The 15,302-nt window shown below is 38.0% G+C and overlaps 1 protein-coding gene across 5 annotated transcripts in view; it reads left to right on the forward strand.

Moving 5' to 3' along the window:
* Positions 1 to 15,302, forward strand: part of TAF1A (TATA-box binding protein associated factor, RNA polymerase I subunit A) — a 37,236-nt gene that overhangs the window by 17,513 nt on the left and 4,421 nt on the right. For 3 of the 5 annotated variants that reach the window (XM_081489897.1, XM_081489898.1, XM_081489899.1), the window contains 4 exons: positions 5,294 to 5,424; positions 6,693 to 6,851; positions 7,885 to 7,951; positions 14,598 to 14,721. In XM_081489897.1, the coding sequence (XP_081346023.1) occupies positions 5,294 to 5,424; positions 6,693 to 6,851; positions 7,885 to 7,951; positions 14,598 to 14,721 (481 nt within the window). Of the gene's footprint in view, positions 1 to 5,293; positions 5,425 to 6,692; positions 6,852 to 7,869; positions 7,952 to 14,597; positions 14,722 to 15,302 lie in introns of all 5 variants that reach the window. The other 2 variants (XM_081489895.1, XM_081489896.1) reach the window with 1 other exon arrangement.

A 15,302-nucleotide genomic window follows, 5' to 3' on the forward strand; every position in this document is an offset into this window, starting at 1 on the left:
ACCCCCTTCCACGGTAAATTCACACCCAGCTTATATTTACTCAGGGATCTGCCTGTCTTTCTTGCATTTTTTTTTTCTGATATTCTTTTACACCTGCTTTCTAGTTACCATTTCATTTCCAAGTTCATATTGATATTTATGCAATAGATCCACTGGGAAGAGTATACTAATCTGTATATTGGGTGAAAGGAGGCTACTTTTTTGGCCAAAAAGAGGCATTGGAACCCAAAAGTGTTTTGTGCTTCTGTTTGTTTCGAAGGACAGATTTTCTTTTTAAACCTTTAAGATTGTGAAATATAGCCTGAAGAAGTGTGTCAAACAAATGTATGATAGAATGAAGATTATAAAACAAACATCCATGTAAACACCCAGATGAAGGAGCTCAACATTGCTGTCCCCACTGAAAGTTCTCCTTGTGTTCTTTCCTGATCACATTTCCCATTCTGTCTCAAGGAAACCACTGTCCTGACTGTAATGATAATTAGTGTTCAGAGCTCAGTCCTGTCCAACTCTTTATGACCCCATGGACTGCAGCCCACCAGGCTTCTCTGTCCATGGAATTCTCCAGGCAAGAATACTGGAGTGGGTTGCCATTTCCTTCTTCCCGACCCAGGAATCAAACCCACATCTCTTGCGTCTCCTGCACTGCATGTGGATTCTTTACCACTGTGCTACCTAGGAAGCCCCTTAATGATAATAACTCTTTTGTTTTTTAAGATACCTTTATCACTCAAGTATGCATCTGTAAGGACTTCCCAGATGGCTACAGTCCTTAGGGTCACAAAGAGTCGGACAGGACTGAAGCAACTGAGCACAGCACAGTGCACGGATCTGTAAACAATGTAGTTTAGTTTTGCCTGTATTTTAGTGTCATATTTGGATCCACACTGTACATATTTTGGGGGACATTGCATATTTTGTTCAACATTTAACATGTGATTGTATGGTTGAATTAGCTCTAGTTTGTTCATTTTTGTTGTTGTGAAACAATACATTGTATGATATTCTTGCAATTTATTCCTTCTATGTATTGATTGCCATTTAGGATGTTAATAGTTTGGGGATATTATAATTAACGCTGCTTTGAAATTCTTGGGCACGGATAGTGGTACATATATGCATGTGTTTTTCGGAGTAGAATTGTTGTCACTAAGCATGTGTATTTTCAACTTTACTACATAATAGGCTAAACTCTTTCCAAAGTGGTTACTAATTTATATCCCATTAGTAGTCTGTTTTGAGTTTTCTTTTGTCTGTCTTCTCCTCATCGTTTATTATTGTCAGGAGTTTTCATGTCACCCAGTTTATTGTGTAGTATGGTAATCTCTCTTTTTTTTAAATAACAGCTTTATTGAGAATTGAGATATGATTCTTGATATGGTTCACCCACTTGTCATTGTTGTTCAGTCACTAAGTCCTGTCCGTCTCTTTGCAACCCCATGGACTGCAGAAAACCAGGCTTCCCTGTCCTTCACTATCTCCGTGAGTTTGCTCAGACTCACGTCCATTGAGTCAGTGATGCCATACAATCATCTCATCCTCTGTCATCCCCTTCTCCTCTTACCCTCGGTTTTTTCCAGCATCAGGGTCTTTTCCAGTGAGTCAGCTCTTTACATCAGGTGGCGAAAGGATTGGAGCTTCAGCTTCAGCACCAGTCCTTCCAATGAACATTCAAGGTTGATTTCCTTTAATCAACTTGGTTTAATCTCCTTGGTGTCCAAGGGACTCTCAAGAGTCTTCTCCAGCACCACGGTTCGAAAGCATCAGTTCTTCGGCACTCACCGTTCTTTATGATGGAACTCTCACATCCATGCATGACTTCTGGAAAAATCATGGCTTTGACCTTGACCATATGGGCCTTTGTTGGCAAGGTGATGTCTCTGCTTTTTAATACACTGTTGAGGTTTGTCATAGCTATTCTTCCAAGGAGCAAGTGTCTTTTAGTTTCGTGGCATGCAGTCAGTGACCATCCACATTGATTTTGGAGCCCAAGAAAATGAAATTTGACACTTTCTACAATTTCCCCATCTGTTTGCCCCATGAAGTGATAGGGCTGGATGCCATGATCTTTGTTTTTTAAATGTTGAATTTTAAGCCAGCTTTTTCACTCTCCTCTTTCACCTTCATCGAGAGGCTCTTTAGTTCCTTCACTTTCTGCCATTAAAGTGGTATCATCTGCATATCTGAGGTTGTTGATATTTCTCCTGACAATCTTGATTCCAGCTTGTGATTAATTTAACCCGGCATTTCACATGATGTGCTCTGCTTATAAGTTAAATAAACAGGGTGACAATATACACCCTTGATACACTCCTTTCCCAGTTTTGAACCAGTCCATTGTTCCATGTCCATTTCTAACTGTTGCTTCTTGTCCTGCATACAGATTTCTCAGGGGGCAGGTCAGGTAGTCTGGTATTCCCATCTCATTAGGAATATTCCACAGTTTGTTGTAATCCACACAGTCAAAGGCTTTAGCGTAGTCAATGAAGCAGAAGTAGATGTTTTTTGGAATTCCTTTGCTTTTTCTACTTGATCTCACTTAGAGTATAATAAATTCAGTGTTTTGTAATATATTCATAGTTCATCCATTACCATCATCAATTTTAGAACAGTTTTGTTACCCCAGAAAGAAAGCCTGTACCCATTAGCAGTCCCTCTTGACTCTTCCCCAGTTCCTGCATTGCTAGGCAACCAGTAATCTACTTTCTGTCTCTGGAGATCTATTCTGGACAGTTCATACAAATGTAGTCCTGAAATATGTGGTCTTTTGTTACTGACTCCTTTCACTTAGCCTAATGTTTTTAAAGGTTCACCCACGTTTTAGCATGTAATGGCACTTTATTCCTTTCTATTTATTTATATTTCATTGTATGGATATACCACACTTAAGTATCCATTATCAGTTGGTGGACATTTGGGTTGTTTCCACTTGTTGGCAATTTTTGTTTGTTTATTTTCTATTTTTTAATTTTACAATATTGTATTTGTTTTGCCATACATTGACATGAATCCACCTGAATAATGTTGCTGTGAACTTTTGAGGGACCTCCATACTGTTTTCCAAAGTAGCTGTGCCCTTTTCCATCCCCACCAGCAGTGTATGTGAAGGATACTGATTTCTTCATGTCCTTCCCAACACTTGCCATTATCTATCTTTGATAGGACTATCCCAGTGGGTGTGAGGTAGTGTATTGTGGTTTTGATTTGCGTTTCCATAGAGGCTAATAATGTTGAGCATCTTTTCATGTGCTTATGGGCCATTCATATGTCTTCTTTGGAGAAATTTGCATTCAGATTCTTTTCTCCTAGGAGATTTTTAGTTGAAGTACTTGTTTTTTTTTATTATTGAGTTATAAATCTTTATATATTCTAGGTCCAAGTCCTTTATCAGGTACATGCATGATTTGGAAATGTTTTCTTTTATTCTGTGGGTTACCTTTTTCACTTTCTTAATGGTGTTTTTGAGTCACAGAATGTTTTAATTTTGATGAAGTTTAGTTTATCTGTTTTTTCTTGTGTTGCTTATGCTTTTGGTGTCACATCCAAGAAACCATTGCCTATTCCAGGGTCACAAAGATTTAGACTAATGTTTTCTTCTAAGAGGTGTGTACTTTTACTCCTACATTTTGGTTTTTTGATTCATTTTGAGTTAATTTTTGTATATCATGTGAGGTAGGTAGAGGTTCAACTTTGTCATTTTACGTGTGGATATTCAGTTGTTTCAGCACATTTATTGAAAAGACTATTATTTTCCCACTGAATTGTCTTGGTATTCTTATCAAAAATCACTTACTCATATATGAAGTTTTATTTATGACTGTAAATTCTCTTCCATTGATCTGCATACGTCCATTGTTGTTGTTTAGTTGCTAAGTCATATCCAACCCTTTGTGACCCCATGGACTATATAGCCCACCAGGATCCTCTGTTCATAGGATTTCCCAGGCAAGAATACTGGAATGGGTTCCTATTTCCTTCTCTAGGGCAATCTTCCCAAGAAAATTAAATCCATGTCTCTTGCATTGGCAGATGGATTCTTTACTGCTGAGCCATGCTGGAAGTTCATATATGTATATACATATACCTATATCACATAGTCTCAGTTACTGGAGTTTTGTAGTGACTTCTGAGGTCACACTGTGAATCCTCCAAAAATTTTTTTAAAATATTATTTTGGCTCTTCTTGGTCTTTTGCATTTCCATATGGATTATAGGAATAGCTTGCCAATTTAAGCAAAAAGCCAGCTGGGATTTTGATAGAAGTTGCATTAAAACTATAAGTTAATTAATAAGTCTTCTAACCTTTGCACATAGGATGTGTTTCCATTTACTTAAGTTGTTTTTAATTTCCTTGAACAATACTACTTTTCAGATACGATTTTGTATCTCTTTTGTAAAACTTATAGCTAGGTTGTTTCTTGTTTTTGGTGCTATTGTGCTATTGTAAATGGCATTATTTAACTGATATCATTTTTGGATGGTTTGTTGATTATTGTATGTTGATTTTATATTATACAACTATGAACTCATTAATTCTAATACATTTTTAGTGGATTCTTAGGATTTTCTATGTAGAAGATCATGTCATCTTCAAGTAGAGATAGTTTTAATTCTTCCTTTCTAATCTGAACATTGTTTATATCATTTTATTGCTGAATTGCCTGGCCAGAACCTCCATGAGAGTGTTGAACAGAAGTGGCAGGAGAGGAATTCTCCCTTGCATGCAGTCTTTCACCATCAATTCTGATACTAGTTGTGAGTTTTTCACAAGATGCTCTTTATCAGATTGAAGAAATTCCTTCTATTCCTAGATATTGAGTGTTTTTATCATGAAAAGTTATTGAATTTTATCAAATGCTTTTTCCACAACAGTTGGGATGATTGTGAGGTTTTTGTCATTATTCTGTTGATTTGGAATATTGTATTAATTGATTTCAGATGCTAAACAACCTTGCATTCCTGGAATAAATCCCACTTTATATGGTGCTAGGTTCAGTTTGCTAGTATTTTGTTAAGAATTTGTGCATCTGTATAAGAGATGTTCGTCTATAATTTTCTTGTGTTGTCATTGTGTGATTTTGGTATTCGGGTAATACTGATCTCATAGGTAAGTTGGGAAGTGTTCTTTCTGTCCTTTCTGGGGGGATAGTTTGTAAAGAATTTGTACTCTTCTTTGTTAGAATTCACCAGCGAAGCCATTACAGTCTGAGCTTTTCTTATGTGTAGTTTATCAGTTACTGATTCTGCATTTTAAAGTACTGACTACTTTAAAAAATCTTTTGTCTTTGGGCAGATAAAGACGATTATGCTTACAACACAGCATCCCAGAATATGCTTAACCACAGCTGGAAGACGTCTATAAACCTTAGCTCATTGATTCAAATTCCTGGAGTTTGGGACCCTTTTGTGAAGAGTTATGTAGAGGTAAGTAGACTTTTCATAAGTTTTTATTAGTTTCATTTTGTTTTAAGCTTAATCTTTATCAGTCAGAAAGCAAATAATGGAAAAAAATATTTTTTAAACAATAGGATACCTTTTTTTGTCTGAATAATTTTTGCTTATTTTCCTACTATACAGTAACTGTTACTGTGTTTATTTTCACCTCTGGATAACCTGTCCTGGCCAAATGCAGGCAACCCTGAGTATCCATGGTCACTGAAGTCCCTTATATAAAATGGTGTAGTATTTGCATGTAACCTATACATATCCTCTTGTATACTTTAAATCATCTCTATATTGCTCTTAATACTTAACACAATGTGAATGCTATGTAAGTAGTTGCCTCTGTGCAGCACATTCAAGTTTTGCATTCTGGAACTTTCTGGAAATGTTCTTTTTCCAAATATTTTCAATCTGTGGATGGTTGAACCCTAAGATGCAAAACCTAAGGATGTAGGGCTCGTGGATGGTGCAGGGGTGATGGACTATATTTATAAATAAATAGCACAATAGTTGTAAATGTCAATTCTATATTGTTCTCATTGAGCTTAAAAGCAGAAAGATCTTTTATGATATGGTGGGATCTAGAAGGAAAAGGGGACGAAAATCTTAAACTAGGTCACAATATGTGAAATGAAGAAGAATGGCTTTTAGAAGTTCTTCAGGACATCCTGTTATCTCAGAGTTATTGAGAAAGGACAGAGGACTAGGGATACATCATCAAAATACTTTGCTTTTTGAAAGTTTCATTAATGCTAAAGTGAGAATTATGTTGTCAGAAGATAATCTCTGAAACTGTATGCCAATGAATCTGGAAACTCCTCTGTCAGGATGGGAAAGAATGAAAGGAAAGGAATTATAATTCCTATGCTCTCCTTTTGTGTCTAGAGTATGTAGGGCACTGAGGTTAGTGGCATCATATGGTCTTTTTTTGGTCCTTAGTTTGCCCTACTTTGAAGCCTTTATTTCTCACAGGAACAGTTCTTATGTTGAAGTTGCTACATTTTTCAGTAACAAAATATGACAAAGAAAAATTGGGAAACTGTGTAGGCCTTTGATGTGATCTTCTGTGTTCCATGGAGGTTGTAACATACACTGGTGGAAGCGAAAACTAGCATCACTGTTGTTCCCTATACAATAAATGCTATTTTTCAGTTGTATGAGTTTTTGTGCTCATCAGTGAAGTTATACATGATGTTTCATATAGTTATCTTACAGAATTTAGCTAAGATATCGTCACTTATTTTATACAGATGCTGGAATTCTACGGGGATCAAGATGGCGCCCGAGAGGTGCTTAACAATTATGCCTATGATGAAAAGTTCCCTTCAAATCCAAACGCTCATGTCTACTTATACAACTTTCTAAAGAGACAGAAGGCACCAAGAGAGAAACTGATAAGTGTGCTTAAGGTAGGGAATTCTTACGTCAGTGTTTGAACAGGGTTGGGAATCAAATACTTTTAAGACATTCTTAGGTCACTACTTTCCAACTTTCATGTTCTAGCACCCAGAGAAAATGACAGGGTATGGATGATACACTGAGATAAAGACAGGAGGCTGTGGGCTTCAGGCATATCCTCCTCTCATCAACCACTATTCCCCCATCCTTTGCCCAAGTGAGACTGAGGGGAGAGGATCAGTATTACAAAAACCCTTTGTCACCCTGGTTGGAAAGTTCTGCATTGCTATTTTTTTTTAATTATTTATTTTTTGGCTGTGCTGGGTCTTTGTTGCTGTGTGTGGGCTTTATCTAGCTGCAGCGAGTAAGGGCTACTCTCTTGTTGTGGAGTGTGGACTCTAGGGACATTGGCTTCAGTCGTGTTGGCTCCGGGACTCTTGAGTGCAGGCTCAGTAGTTACGGTGCATGGGCTTAGTTGCTCCACAGCATGTGGAGTCTTCCCAGACCAGGGATCGAACCTGTGTCCCCTACATTGGCAGATTTCTTAACCACTGGACCACCAGGGAAGTTCCTTGACTTTTCAATACTCTTTATAGAGTGTGTTCCTGAACACAATCTTCTAAAATAACTAGCTTTGCTTTTTTATTTTATATATTTTGTGACCTTTTGTGATCAGTAAATACTAAATATATTGTCTATGTGATACTCTTTTTCTTTATTTTCTCCTCAGTCCTGGGTGCTGAAAAGAAAGTAAACTTTTCAAATGTGGTCAACAGTATAAATATGGAGAAAAGAAAAAGTCTTTGTTTATCCACACTACCCACCCACCCAACCAGCAATCTTGTTTTTAGCAGGGATTTTTTTGTTTTAAATATCTTTGCATAGAATACATTTTTATACCAAAATTAAAACTGGATAAAAGCAAAGTATCTTTTAAATCCTTGATTCATTTTCTGAGAGCATATTAGATAGTAAGAATTTTATCTGAAAGTATAATAATGCCTTTAGAATGGGTAACAATTACAGTAGTATTCTTTCTTCCAGATTTTGTATCAGATTGTACCATCTCATAAACTGATGTTAGAATTCCATAGGTTACTGCGAAAATCAGGTAAGTAGTTCTTGTTTTCTATCTCTTCGTGCAGACAAACTGTAGACTAGGGCTCAGCCAGCTGTGGCTGGGGCCCGATCCAACTCTTGTCTGTTTTTTTTTTTTTCAATTAGTTTAATTATCTATTTTTTAACTTTACAATATTGTATTTGTTTTGCCATACATTGACATGAATCCACCATGGGTGCACATGTTTTCCCCTTCCAGAACCCCCTCCCACCTCCCTCCCCATCCCATCCCTCCGGGTCATCCCAGTGCGCCAGCCCTTTATCATGCATTGAACCTGGACTGGCGATTCGTTTCACATATGATAATTTACATGCTTCAATGCCATTCTCCCATAGCATCCCACCCTCGCCCTCTCCCATAGAGTCCATAATACTGTTCTATTTATTTGTGTGTCTTTTGATGTCTCACATACAGGGTTATCTTTACCAATTAACTAAATACCATATATATGTGTTAGTATACTGTATTGGTGTTTTTCTTTCTGGCTTACTTTGCTCTGTATAATAGGCTCCAGTTTCATCCACCTCATTAGAACTGATTTGAATGTATTCTTTTTAATGGCTGAGTAATATTACTGGAGAAGGGCATGGCAAACCACTTCAGTATTCTTGCCTTGAGAACCCCATGAACAGTATGAAAAGGCAAAAAGATAGGACACTGAAAGATGAACTCCCCAGGTCAGTAGGTGCCCAATATGCTAATGGAGATCAGTGGAGAAATAACTCCAGAAAGAATGATGGGATGGAGCCAAAGCAAAAACGATACCCAACTGTGGATGTGACTGGTGATAGATGCAAAGTCCGATGCTGTAAAGAGCAATGTTGCATAGGAACCTGGAATCTTAGGTCCATGAATCAAGGTAAATTGGAAGTGATCAAACAGGAGATGGCAAGAGTGAACGTCGACATTCTAGGAATCAGCGAACTAAGATGGACTGGAATGGGTGAATTTAACTCAGATGACCATTATATCTACTACTGTGGCAAGAATCCCTTAGAAGAAATGGAGTAGCCATCATGGTCAACAAAAGAGTCCAAAATGCAGTACTTGGATGCAGTCTCAAAAACGACAGAATGATCTCTGTTCGTTTCCAAGGCAAACCATTCAATATCACGATAATCCAAGTCTATGCTCCAACCAGTAACGCCGAAGAAGCTGAAGTTGAACGGTTCTATGAAGACCTACAAGACCTTCTAGAACTAACACCCAAAAAAGATGTCCTTTTCATTATAGGAGACTGGAATGCAAAAGTAGGAAGTCAAGAAACACCTGGCGTAACAGGCAAGTTTGGCCTTCGAGTACAGAATGAAGCAGGGCAAAGGCTAATAGAGTTTTGCCATGAGAACACACTGGTAATAGCAAACACCCTATTCCAACAACACAAGAGAAGACTCTACACGTGGACATCACCAGATGGTCAACACCGAAATCAGATTGATTATATTCTTTGCAGCCAAAGATGGAGAAGCTCTAGACAGTCAGCAAAAACAAGACCAGGAGCAGACTGTGGCTCAGATCATGAACTGCTTATTGCCAAATTCAGACTTAAATTGAAGAAAGTAGGGAAAACCACTAGTCCATTCAGGTATGACCTAGATCAAATCCCTTATGAGTATACAGTGGAAGTGACAAATAGATTTAAGGGACTAGACCTGATAGACAGAGTGCCTGATGAACTATGGACAGAGGTTCGTGACATTGTACAGGAGACAGGGATCAAGAAAATCCCCATGGAAAAGAAATGCAAAAAAGCAAAATGGCTGTCTGAGGAGGCCTTACAAATAGCTGTGAAAAGAAGAGAAGGGAAAGGCAAAGGAGAAAAGGAAAGATATTCCCGTCTGAATGCAGAGTTCCAAAGAACAGCAAGGAGAGATAAGAAAGCCTTCCTCAGCGATCAGTGCAAAGAAATAGAGGAAAACAACAGATTGGGAAAGACTAGAGATCTCTTCAAGAAAATTAGAGATAACAAAGGAACATTTCATGCAAAGATAGGCTCGATAAAGGACCGAAATGATATGGACCTAACAGAAGCAGAAGATATTAAGAAGAGGTGGCAAGAATATACAGAAGAACTGTACAAAAAAGATCTTCACGACCCAAATAATCATGATGGTGTGATCACTCACCTAGAGCCAGACATCCTGGAATGTGAAGTCAAGTGGGCCTTAGAAAGCATCACTACGAACAAAGCTAGTGGAGGTGATGGAATTCCAGTTGAGCTATTTCAAATCCTCAAAGGTGATGCTGTGAAAGTGCTGCACTCGATATGCCAGCAAATTTGGAAAACTCAGCAGTGGCCACAGGACTGGAAAAGGTCAGTTTTCATTCCAATCCCAAAGAAAGGCAATGCCAAAGAATGCTCCAACTACCGCACAATTGCACTCATCTCACATGCTAGTAAAGTAATGCTCAAAATTCTCCAAGCCAGGCTTCAGCAATACGTGAACCGTGAACTTCCAGATGTTCAAGCTGGTTTTAGAAAAGGCAGAGGAACCAGAGATCAAATTGCCAATATCTGCTGGATCATCGAAAAAGCAAGAGAGTTCCAGAAAAACATCTATTTCTGCTTTATTGACTATGCCAAAGCCTTTGACTGTGTGGATCACAATAAACTGTGGGAAATTCTGAAAGAGATGGGCATACCAGACCATCTGACCTGTCTCTTGAGAAACCTGTATGTAGGTCAGGAAGCAACAGTTAGAACTGGACATGTAACAACAGACTGGTTCCAAATAGGAAAAGGAGTACATCAAGGCTGTATATTGTCACCCTGCTTATTTAACTTCTATGCAGAGTACATCATGAGAAACGCTGGACTGGAAGAAACACAAACTGGAATCAAGATTGCCGGGAGAAATATCAATAACCTCAGATATGCGGATGACACCACCCTTATGGCAGAAAGTGAAGAAGAACTAAAGAGCCTCTTGATGAAGGTGAAAGAGGAGAGTGAAAAAGTTGGCTTAAAGCTCAACATTCAGAAAACTAAGATCATGGCATCTGGTCCCATCACTCCATGGCAAATAGATGGGGAAACAGTGGAAACAGTGTCAGACTTTATTTTTTTGGGCTCCAGAATCACTGCTGATGTTGACTGCAGCCATGAAATTAAAAGACGCTTACTCCATGGAAAGAAGGTTATGACCAACCTAGATAGCATGTTTAAAAGCAGAGACATTACTTTGCCAACAAAAGTCCATCTAGTCAAGGCTATGGTTTTTCCAGTGGTCATGTATGGATGTGAGAGTTGGACGGTGAAGAAAGCTGAGCCGTGAAGAATTGATGCTTTTGAACTGTGGTGTTGGAGAAGACTCCTGAGAGTCCCTTGGACTGCAAGGAGATCCGACCAGTCCATTCTAAAGGAGATCAATCCTGGGTGTTCATTGGAAGGTCTGATGTTGAAGCTGAAACTCCAATACTTTGGCCACCTCATGCGAAGGGTTGACTCATTGGAAAAGACCCTAATGCTGGTTAGGATTAGGGGCGGGAGGAGAAGGGGACGGCAGAGGATGAGATGGTTTGATGGCATCACCAACTCAATGGACATGGGTTTGGGTAGACTCCAGGAGTTGGTGATGGACAGAGAGGCCTGGCGTGCTGCAATTCATGGGGTCTCAAAGAGTCGGACACGACTGAGCGACTGAACTGAACTGAATATTCCATTGTGTATATGTACCACAGCTTACTTATCCATTCGTCTGCTGATGGGCATCTAGGCTGCTTCCATGTCCTGCCTATTATAAGCAGTGCTGCGATGAACACTGGGGTACACGTGTCTCTTTCAGTTCTGGTTTCCTCAGTGTGTATGCTCAGCAGTGGGATTGCTGGGTCATATGGAAGTTCTATTTCCAGTTTTTTGAGAAATCTCCACACTCTTCTCCATAGTGGCTGTATTAGTTTGCATTCCCACCAACAGTGTAAGAGGGTTCCCTTTTCTCCACACCCTCTCCAGCATTTATTGCTTGTAGTCTTTTGGATAGCAGCCATTCTGATGGGCGTGAAATGGTACCTCATTGTGGTTTTGATTTGCATTTCTCTGAAAATGAGTGATGTTGAGCGTCTTTTCATGTGTTTGTTAGCCATCTGTATGTCTTCTTTTGAGAAGTGTCTGTTTTGTTCTTTGGCCCACTTTTTGATTGGGTCGTTTATTTTTCTGGAATTGAGCTGTAGGAGTTGCTTGTATATTTTTGAGATTAATTGTTTGTCCCTTGGTTTGTTTGCTATTATTTTCTCCCATTCCGAAGGCTGTCTTTTCACCTTGTTTATAGTTTCCTTTGTTGTGCAAATCTTTTAATTTTAATTAGGTCCCGTTTGTTTATTTTTGCTTTTATTTCCAATATTCTGGGAGGTGAGTCATAGAGGATCCTGCTGTGGTTTATGTCACAGAGTGTTTTGCCTATGTTTTCTTCTAGGAGTTTTATAGTTTCTGGTCTTATGTTTAGATCTTTAATCCATTTTGAGTTTATTTTTGTGTATGGTGTTAGAAAGTGTTCTAGTTTCATTCTTTCACAAGTGGTTGACCAGTTTTCCCAGCACCACTTGTTAAAAAGATTGTCTTTTCTCCATTCTTGCCTCCTTTGTCAAAGATAAGGTGTCCATAGGTGCGTGGATTTATCTCTGGGCTTTCTATTTTGTTCTACTGATCTATATTTCTGTCCTTGTGCCCGTACCATACTGTCTTGATGACTGTGGCTTTGTAGTAGAGCCTGAAGTCAGGCAGGTTGATTCCTCCAGTTCCATTCTTCTTTCTCAAGATTGCTTTGGCTATTCGAGGCTTTTTGTATTTCCATACAAATTGTGAAATTATTTGTTCTAGTTCTGTGAAGAATACCGTTGGTAGCTTGATAGGGATTGCATTGAATCTATAGATCGCTTTGGGTAGTATACTCATTTTCACTATATTGATTCGTCTGATCCATGAACATGGTATGTTTCTCCATCTATTTGTGTCCTCTGATTTCTTTCACCAGTGTTTTATAGTTTTCTATATATAGGTCTTTTGTTTCTTTAGGTAGATATATTCCTAAGTATTTTATTCTTTTTGTTGCGATGGTGAATGAAATTGTTTCCTTAATTTCTCTTTCTGTTTTCTCATTGTTAGTGTATAGGAATGCAAGGGATTTCTGTGTGTTAATTTTATATCCTGCAACTTTACTATATTCATTGATTAGCTCTAGTAATTTTCTGGTGGAGTCTTCAGGGTTTTCTATGTAGAGGATCATGTCATCTGCAAACAGTGAGAGTTTTACTTCTTCTTTTCCAATCTGGATTCCTTTTATTTCTTTTTCTGCTCTGATTGCTGTGGCCAAAACTTTCCAAACTATGTTGAATAGTAGTGGTGAGAGTGGGCACCCTTGTCTTGTTCCTGACTTTAGGGGAAATGCTTTCAGTTTTTCCCCATTTAGGATAATGTTTGCTATGGGTTTGTCATATATAGCTTTTATTATGTTGAGGTATGTTCCTTCTATTCCTGCTTTTTGGAGGGTTTTTATCATAAATGGATGTTGAATTTTGTCAAAGGCTTTCTCTGCATCTATTGAAATAATCATATGGTTTTTCTTTTTCAATTTGTTTATGTGGTGTATTACATTGATTGATTTGTGGATATTGAAGAATCCTTGCATCCCTGGGATAAAGCCCACTTGGTCATGATGTATGATATTTTTAATATGTTGTTGGATTCTGTTTGCTAGGACTTTGTTAAGGATTTTTGCATCTATGTTCATCGGTGCTATTGGCCTGTAGTTTTCTTTTTTTTGTGGCATCTTTGTCAGGTTTTGGTATTAGGGTGATGGTTGCCTCATAGAATGAGTTTGGAAGTTTACCTTCCTCTGCAATTTTCTGGAAGAGTTTGAGTAGGATAGGTGTTAGCTCTTCTCTAAATTTTTGGTAGATTTCAGCTGTGAAGCCATCTGGTCCTGAGCTTTTGTTTGCTGGAAGATTTCTCATTACAGTTTCAATTTCCGTGCTTGTGATGGGTCTGTTGAGATTTTCTTCTTCTCTGTTTTTATAAATCAGGTTCTGTTGGAGCACAGCCATGCCCATTTATTTACATATCACCTGTGGCTGCTTTTGCCCTGCAACAGAGTTGCATAGTTATGACAACCTGTAAGGCTTGCAAAACTTAAATGTTTAATGTCTGCCTCTTTACAGAAAAAGTTTGCTGAACCGTGCTGTAGAGTATTAGGCAATGGTTGCAAAAGAAAAACGGCTTCTATTTGTATAATTCAGCTCATTTTATTCTTTACTGTTATTCAGCTCAGTATAGGAAAGAACATTTCTTCATAAGAGGTAATCTGCTTAAATCCAATAGGTACTGGGACTGCCTCTGTCCCTCAGAAAAGAATATGTATGAAATGCCTCAATAGGGCAGGTACTTTAAATAATATTCTGAGTAGTATAAACCCATATAGAGGTCAGACTCACCACCCTGCTTTCATTAGCATGGACTAAGTTATTGAATTTTTCAGATTCATCACAGGAGTGTATGTTGATGATAATGTGATCATGTGAATTGTTTTAAACTGTTAAACTTTAAGGCTTATGCTTCAGTGATGTTTTGTCAGTGGAATGTAATCTTTTAGCTTTGTGCTCTTCAGTGCTTTCTGTAAACTCTTAATTGTTTTGACCATCACAGACAAGGAAGAACACCATAAACTGGGATTGGCGGTATTATTTGGAATTTTAGATTTTGCTGGATGCACTAAAAATATAACTGCTTGGAAATACCTGGCAAAATATCTCAAACAGACTCTAATGGGGTAAGTTAAGAAACACACAGTGTTTATTACTAGATCAGCATAAATAACACTTTATGAAATTTTAGCTAATATCTGTCAATTTTTAAAGTTCTTTGTTTATGTTTTTGGATTTCTTGAACTGTGTTTTTAGCTGTTTTCTTCTGAGTACATCAGAAGACAAAAAGTAGGTAGTCACAAGTAAAACATAAAAAAATTCTATCAAGATTTTTTGTGCTATTAAAATAAATACTGTCAGTTACCACTACTCTGCTAAGGGATAACTGTGGACTTTCTTATCGAAAATAAAGATTAAAATGGGTCTCTTCCACTCTTGACGCGATTCTTTGTAAAGCTTTTTGTAATTTGTGTCATCTCCTTGTAAGATCACATAGAAAGCAGCTTTTCTCCCAGCTATTTTCAGTGGTTTTTTTTTTAGGGCCTTTTAAAACCATCTTGGTTATTCATTCAACAAATATTTATGAAGTCCCTTGTGAGCTGGGTATCTGAAACTAGACCTCTGATCATAGTAATCATCAATGCCACATTTCGAATATAAAAAAAGAAGTGGCCCTTGTCATTTTTACCTTGTGCATGAAAATAAA

Source organism: Giraffa tippelskirchi, chromosome 5 (genome assembly GCF_054371585.1).
Source record: "Giraffa tippelskirchi isolate mGirTip1 chromosome 5, T2T-mGirTip1v1.2.pri, whole genome shotgun sequence".
In the NCBI taxonomy this organism is placed as follows: domain Eukaryota; kingdom Metazoa; phylum Chordata; class Mammalia; order Artiodactyla; family Giraffidae; genus Giraffa; species Giraffa tippelskirchi.